Source organism: Phallusia mammillata, chromosome 8 (assembly GCF_965637545.1).
Source record: "Phallusia mammillata chromosome 8, kaPhaMamm4.hap1.1, whole genome shotgun sequence".
Lineage (NCBI taxonomy): Eukaryota > Metazoa > Chordata > Ascidiacea > Phlebobranchia > Ascidiidae > Phallusia > Phallusia mammillata.
Window position 1 is genome coordinate 8,765,535 of NC_137259.1, and position 16,317 is coordinate 8,781,851.

General features: G+C 36.3%; 2 protein-coding genes across 2 annotated transcripts; both read right to left on the bottom strand.

Moving 5' to 3' along the window:
• Positions 1–2,746: 2,746 nt before the first annotated feature.
• On the bottom strand, positions 2,747–10,983 carry LOC145204737 (uncharacterized). The gene is made up of 19 exons (XM_080077333.1): positions 10,908–10,983; positions 10,511–10,614; positions 9,150–9,329; positions 8,506–8,708; positions 8,194–8,334; positions 7,368–7,506; positions 7,053–7,226; positions 6,397–6,577; positions 5,719–5,881; positions 5,498–5,640; positions 5,146–5,243; positions 4,880–5,072; positions 4,574–4,714; positions 4,378–4,520; positions 4,137–4,248; positions 3,944–4,068; positions 3,674–3,779; positions 3,177–3,306; positions 2,747–2,888 (listed from the first exon to the last, which is right to left on the bottom strand). Exons 1-19 carry the CDS (start codon positions 10,981–10,983, stop codon positions 2,747–2,749), a joined length of 2,694 nt encoding a protein of 897 aa, XP_079933459.1.
• Positions 10,984–12,954: 1,971 nt separating this feature from the next.
• LOC145204738 (sulfotransferase 6B1-like) lies at positions 12,955–14,971 on the bottom strand. Its single transcript, XM_080077334.1, has 7 exons — positions 14,728–14,971; positions 14,311–14,424; positions 13,844–13,956; positions 13,643–13,784; positions 13,459–13,574; positions 13,240–13,408; positions 12,955–13,067 (listed from the first exon to the last, which is right to left on the bottom strand). The coding sequence occupies exons 1-7, from the start codon at positions 14,969–14,971 to the stop codon at positions 12,955–12,957; spliced, it is 1,011 nt and encodes a 336-aa protein (XP_079933460.1).
• Positions 14,972–16,317: the final 1,346 nt, after the last annotated feature.

Sequence of the window (16,317 nt, forward strand, 5' to 3'; positions counted from 1 at the left end):
GACCATATTCGCTAAGGATCGTAAAGCAACGGTTGTGTCGTTAATGCCATGACTCACCAAACTTTTTGCATAGCGGGGCGGATAAGTTTAATAATGATTCGCTTGGTCCGCATAGTTTACAAGCCATAACGTAGTCTTTCCAAACTCGCCCGGCGAGGCATTTTTTTCGTACCGCCAAGAGATCTTTCTGCAATTGATTTTACAAGTGATCAAAGAAGCCAATTGTTTGCGAACAATTAAAACTTGTAGTTTTGTCAGTGGTGTTACGCACTGGCTTATTTCACGTTGTAATCCTATAAGACTAGGTAAAATTAATTTCACATGTCGTTGCAAGAAAACTTTCGCAAGGTGTAAAATAATTTTTGAACGTTGCAAAGTTACAAGTACGATTTGGCAAACCAAAAAATGCGAATGCCGTAAAAATATAGGAATTTTAGGTTTTCAAAAATGTTTGACGTTCTTGACCAAGCCTTTTAATGAGTGTCAATTATCCATTGGCCAACTTCCTTTTGTCTGTTCTGACTGACGAATGAATGTTTGATCATCAGCGCATAAACTAATGACTATTGTAGACATGACTTTAGCGTTAAAAGGAGGCCCAGAAATTTACTTCCACCGGCATATATTTTTTGCTCTCGAGGGCCCAGGTGTCAATAATAACATTGTCAACCAATAGTTTAATATACTCTGAGATACCGCATTAATTCAGAACCGAACAGGTGTGGCGCCACACTCTCGGCACCCTACTATGTTTCTTGCAATTTCTTGCTTAATCTTATCAACGCCAAGTGTGATTATACCACATTTGCCATTTTAGGCCCTAGTATGGCGAAACCATGTAAGACCCATAGAAACAAATATGGCGTATGCTATGTTAAGTATCGGCCGATCCTGGCATAAACGATAGATAAACCAGTGTTAGTCGAGCCCGGGCGTTAGGTGTAGAAAATGTTTGACTGGGCATCCCCAACGAACTTTGAGCAAACAATTGTATTATTTGTGTTTTCAACAACATGTACATATCGCAATTTTATCGCATGGTTTTGTTAGTTTTTTTTTCCGTCCAAATACTTAATCTAGTTGTACAAACGTTATTCGATGAATAAATTCTCCCCGAAGCGCTTGGCAATTGACTGCGTCAAAACCGTCTTTGCAATATTACGTCAGAAAACAGGTCTGCAGGCGCGAATTAATTGGCTTCGCCAAGCCCTTTCATGGGCCTGGTAAACACGATTGCCTAGCGTACAATTGTTCCCATCCAATTGCCCTCAATAGCAATGCAATTCAGGAAACAATTTCCGCAAGCGAGGCCAGCTCACCACAAACGTAAAGATGATGCTATCTTGCAGTTTTTACCGTTTAGGATTATATCAATCTGGGCAACAAACTACCTAGGGTTATACCTAATACATACCAAATAGTTAGGGTTATCATCCATAGGATTACATTCATTACCCTCTAAAGGGTTATAGTTAGAATTATTAGCATCTCAAATTAACGTCTAAACTTAGGGTTATTACCCTTAGGGTTGAAGCTCCTAAACTTTGGGTCAGAGTCTAAACTTAGAATGATTACCGTCTAAACCTAGGGTTAGGGTTAGGGTTAGCATTTAAACCTAGGGTCTTAACTAGGGTTAGGGTTAGGGTTAGGGTTAGGGTCTAAACTCAGGGTTATTACCGTCTAAACCTAGGGTTAGGGTTATAGTTGGGGTTAGCGTCTAAACTTAGGGTCTAAACTTAGGGTTAACGTCTAACCACCTAACCGTCTATAGGGTTAGACCGGAAGTAATACCGGAAGTAATTGTGCATACTTGGTGGGTCAAAGCCACAATATATACTACTAGTGTTGACATAAACAATAATGTTCTTCAATTTTCTTCATTAGCGTGGGACTAACATTGTAGCCTACGTGTTTGGCAATGATGTATATTCCGGTGTGCTTTTCGTTTATTTGCATTTATGTATGTAGTAGTTATACGCTTTATAGTTACCAGTTCTATTTTATTCCATATTTAAAACATACGAATAAATGTAAAGTAAATGGGCAAAGACAATAAATGATATCAAATAAATAAGCAAAAAAAAAGAAGAAACGAGTTGCGTCACTGGATAAAAAAAACACCACACAAATGCGTAATTTTTCCGTGGCACAGTATAACAGCCTATTTGCAAGACTTAATTGAGATAACAGCAAGTCGGACGTAGCATTAAGCCTATATACGACAAAAATACCTTCAGTGTGCAATGGCTGCTATTGTATACAAAGAGTCAGCTGCAATAAAAATTTCTTTGGCGAGGCAAAGCGTAAGAGCTACTACCACAAGAACTCACAGACAGGTTGGTTAATTTCCGTTAGGTAGCGCGGTCAAACATTTTAAATGCAGTGACCCATATACAGTCATAAAAAAACCTTTATCGGGATTCTTTCCCGGGAGTGTCCTAGGTTCGAACCCCGTGAAAAAAATGCTGACAGTTAGGGCTATTAGGGCTGGTCTGAGGTTTCATAATAACAATATTAATAAAATCAATCTAAAAACGCAGTTCTCATTGTAAATTTGGTCTTTAACCCTATCCCAGTCCCACTGCGTTAAAATACTGACTTCCAACTCGCGTGATAATTTCCAGTGAAATAGAGCAAACTTTTTTTAAATGTGCCTATGATGACCATCAAAGCAGGCGATATGTGTGTCCAAACTGTTTCATATAAACCCAACCAAGAAATTAGTACAATCCTAAAATGTTTTCGGTCATATAAGAACGTTATTTGGGCCAACATTGTCATCCGCGAACTGATAAATATGTGAATTAACAGGTTCCGCTGTAAGTCGAACTCTATCTTCATTCTGTCTCCAAAACACCAATTTTCCACTAAGGTTTTTGTGGCGGTATCTGTTGTACAAAAAATACGAAAAAAATCAGTTATAGAAGTGACGAAAGTAGATTTATTTTTATAAGTGCACATATGTATAGTAAAAGTAAAAACAAGTTATATTTGGTCAAAATAATAGGGTTTTTTCATATTGTTTAAAAAATATTATCAATTTTAAACAGCGCCCTACTATTATTGAACACAAGTTATTTCATGTTAAATGCACATAGAAGTTGACTAAACAGTACAGACGGTATTCGTTAGCAATAAAGTTTTGCAAATTTAGCTTCATTAGTTACTCGACTCACGTCCGGTATAAGAAAGCTGCCAGAAGAACAACGCCAACCACAAAAATAACTATGAAAGCAATAATTCCCCCATGAAGACCTGTTGCAGGTTTCTTTGAAGAATCTTGGAGCTTTCCAGAATTTGTAACAACTGTATTCAATAGTTTCATTTGTCTGTAATTATTTCTCTGTGACAATTTTAAGTGACAAATTTAAAACCTTACCATCAACGGAAGTTGTGTTTCCAGTAAAATCGTTTATGGTCGCAGAGATGGATGTAATTTTAGCAGTAGTGTTTGCTTCATTGCCAACTTCTAGTAGACGTGAAATTACATTGTTGTTAAGCAAACTTTGAAACATACACTAACATATAACTTACTGTCAGTTGTACTTAATGGTTCTGCACTACTGCTTATACTTCTGGGAGAAGTGATGGTAAAACTCTTTTCTGTAATATTTATTGCCGCAACGGTTAGCACCTAAACGAAGTTTCTGTGTAGAGTACAGAAAAGACTTACTTGTCGTGGCTTGAGTCGTGACTGTAGTTTGGGTGGTCGTCAAAGGAAGACAAATTCTGGGATTGGAAAATACAACTGACCAAGTGGAGTCCATTCCACAAACGAACTACAAGATATATAGTGATTTTTATACTTGTATCTTAAAGCATGGCTTCCAACCTAAGCTAAAACAGGTCGATGTAGTAATTTGAAGCCCGGGGAATTGATTTTAAGCCCTAATAAAGGGTGCTTTTGCAATTGTTTGAATCTAGGGCAAATTCACACACTTACCTGACTGGACAATTCACTGTTGTCTCTACATGTTGCGTTGACTATCGAGCCGTACATATTTCCGCAAGATGGCGCGCTTAACATTTCGCTTTTGTTTACTGATGGCAAACCTTCACAGTAAATGCCTAGATGGGCAGATAAAAAGTGGTGTATCATGTTAATTCATTTGTAACAATATCAAAATTTTACAAACCTCTGACTATGACGACAAAGGTACACCAAGCTGTGTTGCCGCTGAGGTCTTGAGCTTTGTATCGGAAATAATTGTTTCCAACAATTAACTTGTACGGCGGAAGCCCTATTCGCTAAAACGCAATGCAATATATATTGCATAAAGAATGTTAACAAAAGAAACGTTTGATTAGAGTTTAGTCCAATATAAAATATTGGTTTAAAACAATACACACTGAGCTAAAAACACCAAATGTATTTACTTGACTTCTAACAACAACGACACCGGAATTGTCTGTGGCGTTCGGTGTCACCAAATCAAAGAGTGTTGTATTGGAGCATTTGTCAATTGGTATACTCGTTGTTTCGGGACAAGTATTTCCGAATAAAGGTTTGGTTATATCACCTATAAGTAACACTGATGATCATATTTTAATTATTCCTGTTTTCAGTTTTTACCTGTCCCAGAAACTAGCGAGCAAGTCTGGTTATTTGGTAGGTAGAATGTTCCGTCAGGGCATTTGCACGTCACTGCATTGTTTTTCGAAGGAAGACAAATTTGTGGACAGTCTCCTCTGTTACTCGTGCAGCTGGATGTTCCTGAAAATGAATTTCTTATAATTCTATAACTTAGGTTTGCTCACTTTGCAAAGCTTATTTGGCTCTTAATTAGCACCAAAACAAATAAAATTCTCGTATGGCAGAAAGTATAGTTTTGGTTCAAAACTTGCATTAATCGTTTCTAGTGTGAATGCTTGTTCATACCTGTAATAGTTTTGGGGATGACATTTACATTTGCAAGGCTGTAAAATATTGCAGGACCAAACGGTTGAATCGTATGGTTATCAGTTAGACCCAGTACATCACTTTTGGCTACTCTGTACACACTTCCTCTTTCATAGTCAGTAAAGTACAGGTAGTTCATGTGATGTGAGATTCCCGCAAGGTTCCTAAACGTCTATAGTTTGAAGAGAATATTTTTAAGCTCAACATTTACACCCTCGCTTTTTAATGTCAAAAAAATCATTTACCCCATTTGTTCGCAGTTTATATTTTCCACTTTTTTCTGTGACAATGTTATACCAACCAATCGTTCCTCTGAGCGATTCTGTCCAGTAAACCATTCCACCTGAGTTTTAATATTATTAGTGTAACTTTTACAAAACAAATCAGCAATTTCCGTTCTTGCTTTTTCGCATGTTATTTTTGTCAAGAATTTGATTAATAGTTTGACTTGCGCTGCAACACTTCGCTTTCATCATCGAGTTCGTATAGGTTGTGCTAGGTATGAAGTTGCAAATAATTACTCACAAGAGCCCAGAGTTTGCATAAATTCAATTCGATAAAAAAAACAAAAAAGCGAAAAACAAAAAACAAACTTACTAGTGTGGTCGGCTGTAACACCGTGCGGTGAAAACGTGTTGTTTGCAATAGTTGTGCGTCCAGATCCGTCCAAGTTCATCATTTCAACCAAGCCGATTTGTTTTCCATCAGACAATTGTCCCCAGTCGGTCCAAAACACCTTTCTACATTCAACGAACATTTGCCAACAATACGACAGTTGTTTAAGTCAGCCATCGCTTGTTTATTATTTGTAAGCTTACCCGATTAATGGACTTGCGTAGAGCTCGAATACAGCATGAATATTATGAACTTGTATGGTGAAGCGTTTGTTCGGAATCTCCAAAGATGCAACGACGATCGCATCAATCTGTTCGTCAGCAATGTACATGTTTCGAGAAATCGGATCCAACGAAATCGAGAAAACTAAAAAAATATATGGTATCAATTCTACGTAACTTCACAATGTCAAACAGACTATAAATAGCTAAATAGTTTAACATTTTGTATCCGTTCAGATTTAGACCCCGATTGGGGCGACTAAAAAATCTATGCCAGTGATTCGCAAACGTCCTAAAGTTGGTGCGTAGCTTAATATTTAAGTTGACAAACGTTATATAAAGATAAATTTCCCTGTTGAAAACGATATGTCTTAAAATATGCTGCCGGTTAGGGCTATTAGGGTTGGGATAGGTATTATCAATAAACAATCAATGAAACTAACCCCAAAATTGAGTTCGTAATGTACAATTTTAAAAAAACTTACTTTTCAAACCTACCCCTATTTAAGCGTTAAATAAATAATTCGGCCCCTGCGCCACAATTCATATTATAAATTTATTCACAAACACTCTACCATATAACTCACAAACACTCTACCATATAACTCACAAACACTCTGCCACCAAGTGCAGTAAATGTCTAAAGCAATGCCTTTATACCTCTTGAGACCTTAAGAAAAATTTCTTTGTTTGTTCCGTTAATAAACGCCCTCCAAATCACTGAACGCGTCGCATCAGCCCAATAAAGTTTTTCTTCCACTGGATCGTACGTCACTCCATAAGCAGCTCCTATGTTACTGACAGGAATTTCACTGTACATGTGAGGGTTCTTCATGGATACCTGGAAACACAAGTCAAATTAAACAAAGGTAAATAAATATACACTGGTTTTAACGTAAGTTTTGTGTTGATGTTGTTTTGACATACTTTGTTATTGCAGCGATTTCGGACCAGGCACCATGATATTAACAAATACCTGATAAAACTTTCGGAATTGTTTGTCAATGAGTAGCATGAAATCATCCTTTACAATATCCAGGCTACATGTGATATTATCTTTGGCAAGTTTATAGCCGACGTCACAAGCACATTCAAATCCCGTTGAGGTTGGCAAACAAAAATGTGAACATTTTGCATGAGTGCATGAATCTTCAAATAAACTGATATTTTAATTTAAAAGACCTTTAGACGTAAAACAAATTGATGGTAGAAACTTTTGTTTAGCAGAAATAAGAGTATAATTTTCTGAACCTTGGAATTGCATTGCTTTACTATTTTTACAGCATTGTGATGCAACATGAAGTTATGTCACGAACTAGCTCACGTGAAAACGATTGACCTTCCGAGAAAGGTTGGACTTCGCGCGAGTAAATCACAACAGAGTTTGGTCGTTCTTTAGAACTGTGTTGAAAGACTTCAGCCACTGCATTTCTTGTTTTGTTAAGTGTAAAAAACTTGTTGTTTACTCGATCGCAAATGTAAAGCAAATCCTGCGGCATAAAAAGTAAAAAACAAATGTATTTAGAGCACAATAATTTAATGTCAAAACCCATACACTTCACTTAACATCAAAGCAAAATATGACATTTAACTTAGATATCTTGGTTAAATATCTAAATATGTTCAAAAACCTTAAAGGATGCAATTCCTGACAGAACTGTGTTGTTAGCTTCATACAGATCATATATTGTTGTAGGATTGTCAATTTCTATGTAACGAATTCGGCTGGACCTAGGCACCACCCTTCGACGCCTTTCAGTCCAGTACAACCTGTAACAAAAGAAAACATGGTTTTTTGTTTTCTGGCCCTAACATGGAAAAAGCGTTGGTTTACGTAAAGCAAGTTTTCGAACAAGGCCCGTTTTTTCATGCGCCCAACTTCCGGGTTTTGAAACTTTAAACCACCATTCGATCAAAAACATGCAAAATCATGGACATGTCATGTAGCCTGGTTTGTATAAAACAAGTTCATTGGGTTACTCGATCATGCTTGCCAACTTTATCCGGTATTCTATCTTTTATTTGCTCGGAGTTTTGTGGTGGGCAATAAAGTGAAACAAAACAATGTTTACTGAAAGAAACCAACTAGAGTAGACTGATTCAATACTTTTCGAACCACGAATGTTACATATCATGTTAATTGAGAGTAAAAGTGTGTTGTTTCCATAGAAAATTAATAACATAAACTTCAAACATATATGATTGGGTTTCTTTGCCGTAAACATAGAATATAATTATCGGTTAATTGCCTTTTAGTTCGAATTTCTAAAAACATACGTTACGACTGGGTACAACTAGGTATGCTTTGCAGTTGTATAAAATAACTAGGGACAGACAGTGGTGAACCCTTCTGTTCGTTTCGAGTCGAGGGTCCAATTGTTTGCATACTAGTTCCTTTCACAAGTTATCTCGGGTCAACTAAATGCTAAAAATATTTATGAATGACATGACTCATGCCTGCGTTCTGTGACATCGACAGACAACTCATCAATCGCAATCACGTCCGTGAATTGATGAAGAACAACCTTATGGCCTCCGCTTAAATCGCTTTTAAACAATCTGCACTCCCTTCTCTCTCGCTCTGACCAGAATAAGGATCTAACAAAAATGTAAGAAACCTTTGTTTAACATTAAATTCTTTGTAAAGTAAAGGCAAAGTTTGGCCGCATCGGTTGATACGAAATTACCAAACTATAACGATTTAAAACAATTTAATTGGCACATATAGATAACTTGGAGAGACTTCGATTAATAACATAAACTTCAAACCTTGTTAAAGAATCGATGGCGATTTTTGCAGGTGTTGTGCTTTTTATGGTGACGATCGGTTTGTGAAAGCGAAAGTTTGCATCAACAACAATAATTTCTTTTGTATCAGTGTCTGTCCAGTAAACGTTGCCAGTGACCCAATCCACAGCAATCCCATCAATGCCGTAACTTTTACCTTGGAAAAACTTAGTATGGAATCCCGTCTAAAATTCATGCAAAAAGTTAATTTTATGACTTCATTTTGCATTTGAAATGTCCCATAAAAGTACAATACACCACAAAGCACAATAAAAATAAATCGATCATAACATGGAAGATATAAACAGTGTTTCTTAAACTGTATCACAGTATGCTGGTGACAGATTTAAACCACTTGGGATAAAATAGCACGATTGAACAATTTATTTGTACGTTTAATTCGGGCGCCTGTTGTAGTAGCAACGAAAAAACTATTTCTGCCCAATCCAGTGACACGAACACGTGCATCGTCATACCACGTGCTGGGGCGTGTTTCGACCACGCCCACTTGCATGTGCTGTCAAATCAGGAAGCAAAATACTATAGTATTCATATGTGAGGCATTATAGCAAACAGAAATATAATAAATGCACTTTTCTGCGTGGAAACAATGAAATATAACTCACTTTGACAAAATAAACTCCAACGTAATTTGTTACAACATCGGCGTAGTAAATACGACCACGGTGATGATCTGCCGCCAGCGCCCAAAACTCAGAGTAAGGGGATCCTGTCAACAAAGTATTTGCGGTGTTTTCCTGTGTTGCTGCTGGAAAAGACCCAATGGTCTTAGATATAATAACGCTCTGTAAAACACGTAAACGTTTATAAACATGAGTTTTATTTGGACGTTTTGATTTTTGAAAAGGAAAACATCAATTAGTCCAGTGGTCTTCAACCTTTTTTATAGGCGACCCCAATTTAAGGGAACATGAAATCAGAATTTACATGCGACCCCATTTTTTTCAAAAAAAATGTTTTTAGTAATGCTGAACCGAAAGAACAATTACACAAACTATACATAATTACAAACAAATATGGCGATACAAAAGTATTACGAAAAAAGTTTTTAAGGCGTTTCATTTAAGACATAAGCCCAATTTTCGGAACACAAACTTGTCAGATTGTTCAACATTTAATTTGCACTGTTAGTGAGATGGTTGCGCCTGTAGGCCTATACTGTCCACAAGTTTTTGAAGCCACGGCTTGACTTTGCACAAGCTTAACCGCATGTCATGCCCCACTTCCAATCGATTACGATGTTTCGTTTTTAATACACTCATTGCACTAAATCCTGCTTCACACAGCCACGTGGTTCAAAACGGGATTAGAAAAATTTGGCATAGTTGGGTACGTTGCATAAATAACTATTCACTCGTTCTGGTGTCACCTTAAATAATACAAACGTATAGTGTTGAGTCATAATACACGTTGTCGAAACCCATTGTTGCGCGATAAAGGCATTTTGTGTTTTTCCACTACCACGATTTAATTGCAACAGGAGGTAGCAAGCTGTGCTACAAAACAAGAGCAAAAGTTGCGATCTAAAAGAACATAATATTAGTTTCATTTTCTGTAATCAATTTTAAAATGCGCTAAATTAAATTCGGCGACATTTCGCGACCCCAGAAAAAGTTTAGGCGACCCCACTTGGGGTCGCGACCCATAGGTTGACGACCACTGAATTAGTCAACGGTTACCAAACAATATTTGAAAATTATACGCTTTGTATTTGTTTTTTTTATAGTTCCTGTCAGCATGCAGTCACAGTAAAGAATGATATTAACCCTTGATTGGGGCAGTGCTGTGTGGCATGTTTGTTTGTTTAATCTATATGGGTCGGTACATTTTTGTCCTGCTTTGAAACTCAAGAGTTCATAATTGTGTCAGAATATCCAGTACTAATTGGGATCAAAGTTTGCAACTAAAATAGCAAAGCATATAAATCACTCAGCTTAGGCTACGTTGTAACACTTTCAGTTTATACCTTTGAGGGTGATGATCCGGTGCCACTGTTTTTTGCCGTCCACATAACTTTAGATACATCATTGCTACTTGTTGCCACCTCACAATAAATAAAAAGATTGACGTCTGTGTCAGTACAATTAGTTTTGTATTCACAAAAATTAAACAACGGAACATTTTTCCAATTTTATCTTAGAAACGAAAATTTATGTTTTGCATCTTAGAATTAAATTAAAAAACCTAAAAATAGACTCACTGTTGTGGGCGATGATGTTGTGGTCGCATCTGCAAGGTAAATTAAATTAAAAATTGACAATACAAATTACGCACAGGCTAAAAAACACGTAAAGGTAAACCAAGATTTAGTCCAGGTTAAAATTCAGAAACCTGTATTTAAGTGTTTATGTCTGAAAACATACCTTGAGTGTTTGTCGTCGAAAAAAATAGTTGGGTCATGAACATGACAAAGACGAACTGAAATTCCATGCAAGCCATGTTTTTCTATTAACACATCTACTCAGTAAAATCTGTGAAATTTGAAACTCATTTTGTTGTTGGTTTTTTTTAACAAAGTATAAAACAATGAAGTGGCTAACTGTCTGATTTATTGGTCCTTAATACGATAGAAAACAGTAAACAATACCGTAAAACTACCTCATAAATTCACATACCAAACCAACGGTCGTTGTCCTACATAAAGGACGAAGTACCGTTCTTCTTTTTGGCAGAAGCGTGACTACATTTGGATGATGCAACATCACGTTTCAAGTTACAAAAAACATGCAAATAAAATGCACGGAGAAAAAGAACTACCCACAATTGGGGGTTACGTAGAGCTAAACACGATGTATGCAATGCAACATGAAACTTCACTGCTTATTTTGACTACAGATGCATTGATTTCAAGACCCGGTCCACCGTACATTGAACCAGTAAACGTCGAAACAAACTTTAAGCAATTAACTTGCATTTGCATCCGAAAATATTTGTACCATATTTGGAAATTCTGTTTCCTTGTTTCTATAGTTCATAAATCTCATTTAACGGCTTCTTTTTAGAAATCATTTAAAACAAACTAAACAAAAAAATAATTTACTATTCATGACAGCATGTTGTTAATAGAGTTTAGAGCTGACAGCAAAACAATCTTGACAATAAATGGTATTTATTCACCATATCCCAACAACATAGTTGTGATGTTGCACACCATATCCCAACAAGTGGTTGCGATAATGCACAATGGTTAAAATCCTGATTATACACTCAATTATACTTCTTAAAAATTGCGGTTGCAGTCACATATACAAACAGCAGCAAACGTAGGTTAAGTAGTAAAGAAAAAATCGCGGCTTCGCATTCAAACTTTGCCTTCTACCATTCTGATTTAACTGAGTCCTGTGGACACGTCGAGTTCCGCGGGTGGGCCTCATGTGACCCTCCAGGATTTTTAGTGCAACACACAAAGCATTTTTAATTTTCTAGTGATACCTATGTATTTTGCTGTGACCATTTACTTGCCCCACCAGCAACGTAACGTGATTTTAAAATGAAAGGTAAAGATGGATGAATCAAATATATAGGCCTATCCTGAATTTCCGATCTGTGTGATTTTTGTTTACATTGTCATTGATATAAAAGTTCTTATAGTGAGGCTCATCAAACAAATTTGGAATATATTTTGTCCTGCAGAAGTTTAAGACTGCTGCTTTGCAGCTTGCTTTGTGTTCATGCACAATAGGCAGGGGTACACTACCCAAATAGGTTCAGCTTTTTTATACAGTCTAGTGCCAGTTCGGCATGTTTTGTACAAAATATTACGTAATATTTAAATGTACGAACTTTAGTACTTCATACAGAAATCGCTAATTCAAATAAACAATCACCATTTTTTTTTTTTAAATATAGCATGAATGGAAGTGCATACTCACAAACGATTTTTAGTCATAATAAAACACACTTTGCGCGGGACATTTAAAGCCACTGGACGGCCAAATGGGACGTGGGCACAATTCTGTACACTTCTGATGTACAGAAATCAATAATGCCAAAAGTTTCTGATAAAAAACACAACTGATCCTATTGGTAGAGCCCCTTACAGTGTAACTCACGTCAGCCGCAAATTTAGCTAATTTTCGGTAAGTAGCGCAGGAGCTATTATTTTATTTAACGGTTGAAGAGGGGTGGGTTGGGAAGTAAGTTTTGGAAATTTTACATTAGCAACTAAATTTTAGAGTTAGTTTCAAAGAATTTTTATTGATAATACCCAACCCTAACCCTAATAGCCCTAACCGTCAGCATATTTTGAGAGATTTTCGAAAAATACAAATGAAATGGATACGAGCTTTCGAAAGAATAGTAAAACAAAATTAATGAAAACATTGCTGGATGTTGCCAAGACAACAAAACAATTTATTTCAAATCGTAAACGTATTAAATTTCATCTAATATTTGAAAAAATGTTTGTTGTTATAACTGTTCAACAAACTGAATATCTGTTCCTTTTAGTTTGTTTGCAAAAATGTTGTCAACTATTTTAGATTGTTCTTCACTAAAATAATCTCGCCAGCAACCGACCTGACCTGAAAAATATATTCACGATGTCAGTGTGATACAAATTACACAACAGCTAATGCTAAAACGTTTGCTAACAAAAATTTAAAATAAATATTCAAAACTGCATTTTGTGTTTCATTATTAACTTATATTTGATGTAGTTAAGTAAGAAACTTCGTTATTTTCAGCATACGATACCTTTTCTTAAAATGATGTTTTGTGCTTTTGCAAGTTGACTGTTTGAATTATCTTTTACGTCCGCTTTCATGAATTTCAAGCCACACTTTTCAGCAATTTTCCGAACTTTGTCGCTTTGCAACGAAACTTCCAGGAATTTTGCCAGTTTTTCGATTTCCTCCACAAGATTCTAAAAAACCCTCAACTTATTTAAAGTTCTAAAGCGAAAAAAATTCTTACCTGATGCAGATCTTCGTAGAAAAGAAAATAAACAAACGTATTATCTCGGTATCGCAACCAAGACAATATATGCTCTGGATACCATTCGCCAGGTTTGCTGTGTAAACTAAATCTTGCTAGAAATTTTGTACGTACATTTTATGGTGTATAAAATCTAAATGTATTTAAACCGTCTAATCTATACCGTTCACGTAGTTGTCGAAAAAAATGTCCCATCCACTGAAAATCATGGATCTGAGTGGTTCATTTTGGGCTTTTGGAAGACTCCGGTAAAAATGATACCATGACACTATTTGATCTTTGGGATTTCTTAAAACGTAAACTACCTGTAACGTTTTGAAAATTTTAACGTCAAAGAGAATGATTTTACAAATCGCTAACCAACCTTCGCACCAGCTTGTTTAGCGGCTTCGACATTAAATAAATCGCTTGGTAAATGAGTGAATAACAGTCTTCTGTGTTGTAGAGATATTCTGTCCAGAAGATGAAACTTGTTACCTATAAAAAACTTTTTTTCGGATATATGAGGAAGCCTATAAACCAAACATTAAATTTTATTTGTAACGTTTATGCCTTTAATTCTAAACCAAAATTAGTTAAGATGAACATTAATTTAAAACTGGAATCACCAAAGCAGACCTGAGATCGCCTGGTTGGAAACTTGATGGTTGGTAATGCTTTTTGTTACGCCTAATAAACCAACTTTGCTGATTCAATCAAGGGCCAATGGCTTTGCAGTCAAATTGTTACATTACTATCTATTTTAATATGATATGGCAATGATCTGTGAAATACTACACTGAGACATATGGCAATACTGCAATGTTCCCGAAGGTATGTCTTATAACTCACAATTATTTCCAGCTTCGAGAAATTGCAAGGAAAGGGGCAATCCTTTCACAAGATTAAACAATTGCGGATCTGTATACAATAGATGACGAACAATTTCAACAGACCAGTTTGTACCTAAACAAAATAAAACGGAAAGTGTAAAACCGAAACATGCAGGATCGTTTGGATCACCTAACATTAATTACTAATATCTTTTATACGTTTTGCTTTCAAGGTGTTATTTAGTACTCTGATCCCTTACCCCAACAAACGAAAGCAGTCTTGTACATTTCAGAGTCTTTAGCTTTTAAACGAACCATAAATACAAACATTTTGCTACAGTTTGTTTTTTCGTCACAGCAAAGTTATCATCACGATCACTGATTAAATAACGGCACATGTTTTTGTATGTTATTTTTTGTAACAGAAATCACAAACCAGTTTTAGGAAAAGATGCCACAAAAACATCTCCTTTACGGGGAAGCCAACGTGTCAGCGCATAGTCTATGGACGAAACAGAGAAATTTGGAACAATCCGGTGTCCCCTGTACTCCACAAACAGCGGAACGTTCCTTGCTAGGGCATCAAACGATCTTTCTGCATCGCTGAGCATTTTGACAACGTCTTTCGTTCTGTCGTCATTGTCTTCTTCACCACAATCGAAAAAAACTTTTAAATTCATAGTCAATAAAAACTGGTTTACTCTTGACTAAACTAAAGCCCAGCACAAATTGTTCACTCGTTTTGTGTTTGCACGTTAAACAACACACACCACCGCAGCGTACAACTAGTAGATTATTAATAAACCGAAATCTTTCTTATTTTGTCACAATTAGTAGTCGGGAAAACGTTCTGCTCTGTTGAGAGTTTGTTTGTAATGACAAAGCCTATAAACAAACGAAGATCACGTTACTGGATATGATGCCGTTTCACTTGAACGATTTTCGTGCTTGAGTGAGTTTGCTTCTAAACCAGAGGAAGGCCACTTGTCACATAAAGGCATGAGATACTAAACAAGCGTTTTAGGTAGTGAAGGCTAACGGAAGTGAAGCTGTTCTGTGTAGAAAAAATAACAAAGCACAAATCTTACAGCTGAGTTGACACTATCAGCGCGTGTTTATTATAAAGTAAAAGATTGTTTAACCGTATTGTTGTCATCTCTTGGAAAAATGCAGCAATGGTATCTGGGCGCCAGAAGTGCGTGAGAAAAATGCACATACATGTAGAACATTTTTGTTTAACATACATTTCTTGTTGTTTGTAATTTGCAACAAAAAGCGTTGTAAGTTTATGTGTAAATGTGGTTTTTAACATAACTTGGTGGTGCTTTGAATTGTTTACAAATACATGCAACACCAATGGAAAACAAGAGGTAAAACATTTACTGTTCCATGCGACTGTTGTCTTTTACTCGTCTTTACATGAGCAAGTGTTTTACTCATGCTGCCACGCTCTATTTGTCGAGAACTGGGTGACTTATAGGTACTATTTGCTAAAGTTACACAGCCGGTAATATCCGACCAAAACGTGTGTAAAGAGCAATACTTGTTTCCGTGCAGTTCCACTCGACAACACGAGAATTACTTTGAAAGGTTTACGCGTTTCACCATTTTATATACTTGTGTGATTTATGCGCACATTATTTGTTATCTTTTTGTTGTTTTAAGTTGTTTGTAAAATTGTGTTGCAAAAACTTTTTTTTTTGATTTTTTTTTCAAAACAGCGCACTGAAAAACACGTTAGATAACACTTATAGGGCGTGTCAAAAATAACAGTGCACGGTCAAAATTATTTTGGAGTTTGATAAGGCCAAGTAGATGATGGGTAGAATGAAATCGAAACGAATGAAAATTTGAACCGGTTCAAAAACCGCAAACCGGTTCAAAAATCGCAAACCGGTTTGGACCGGATAATTTGCCCAAACCGGAACAAAACCCGAACCCGAAAATGAACATTTTTAAAAACCTGAACCGAACCCGAACCCTTAAAAACAAAACGAAGTGAATCCGAACCGAACCTGAACCCATA

What these genes read in the sequence shown, in the direction of transcription:
- LOC145204737 (XM_080077333.1), bottom strand. Translation starts at nt 10,983, where the DNA reads ATGGCTTGCATGGAATTTCAGTTCGTCTTTGTCATGTTCATGACCCAA. An exon ending in GTCGATGTCACAGAACGCAG is followed by an intron (nt 7,507 to 8,193) that starts GCATGAGTCATG and finishes CTTTTGTTACAG; the next exon opens with GTTGTACTGGACTGAAAGGC. An exon ending in ACAGTGAATTGTCCAGTCAG is followed by an intron (nt 3,780 to 3,943) that starts GTAAGTGTGTGA and finishes TATATCTTGTAG; the next exon opens with TTCGTTTGTGGAATGGACTC.
- LOC145204738 (XM_080077334.1), bottom strand. Translation starts at nt 14,971, where the DNA reads ATGAATTTAAAAGTTTTTTTCGATTGTGGTGAAGAAGACAATGACGAC. An exon ending in TCTCGAAGCTGGAAATAATT is followed by an intron (nt 13,957 to 14,310) that starts GTGAGTTATAAG and finishes AGTTTTTTATAG; the next exon opens with GTAACAAGTTTCATCTTCTG. An exon ending in TCTACGAAGATCTGCATCAG is followed by an intron (nt 13,409 to 13,458) that starts GTAAGAATTTTT and finishes AGGGTTTTTTAG; the next exon opens with AATCTTGTGGAGGAAATCGA.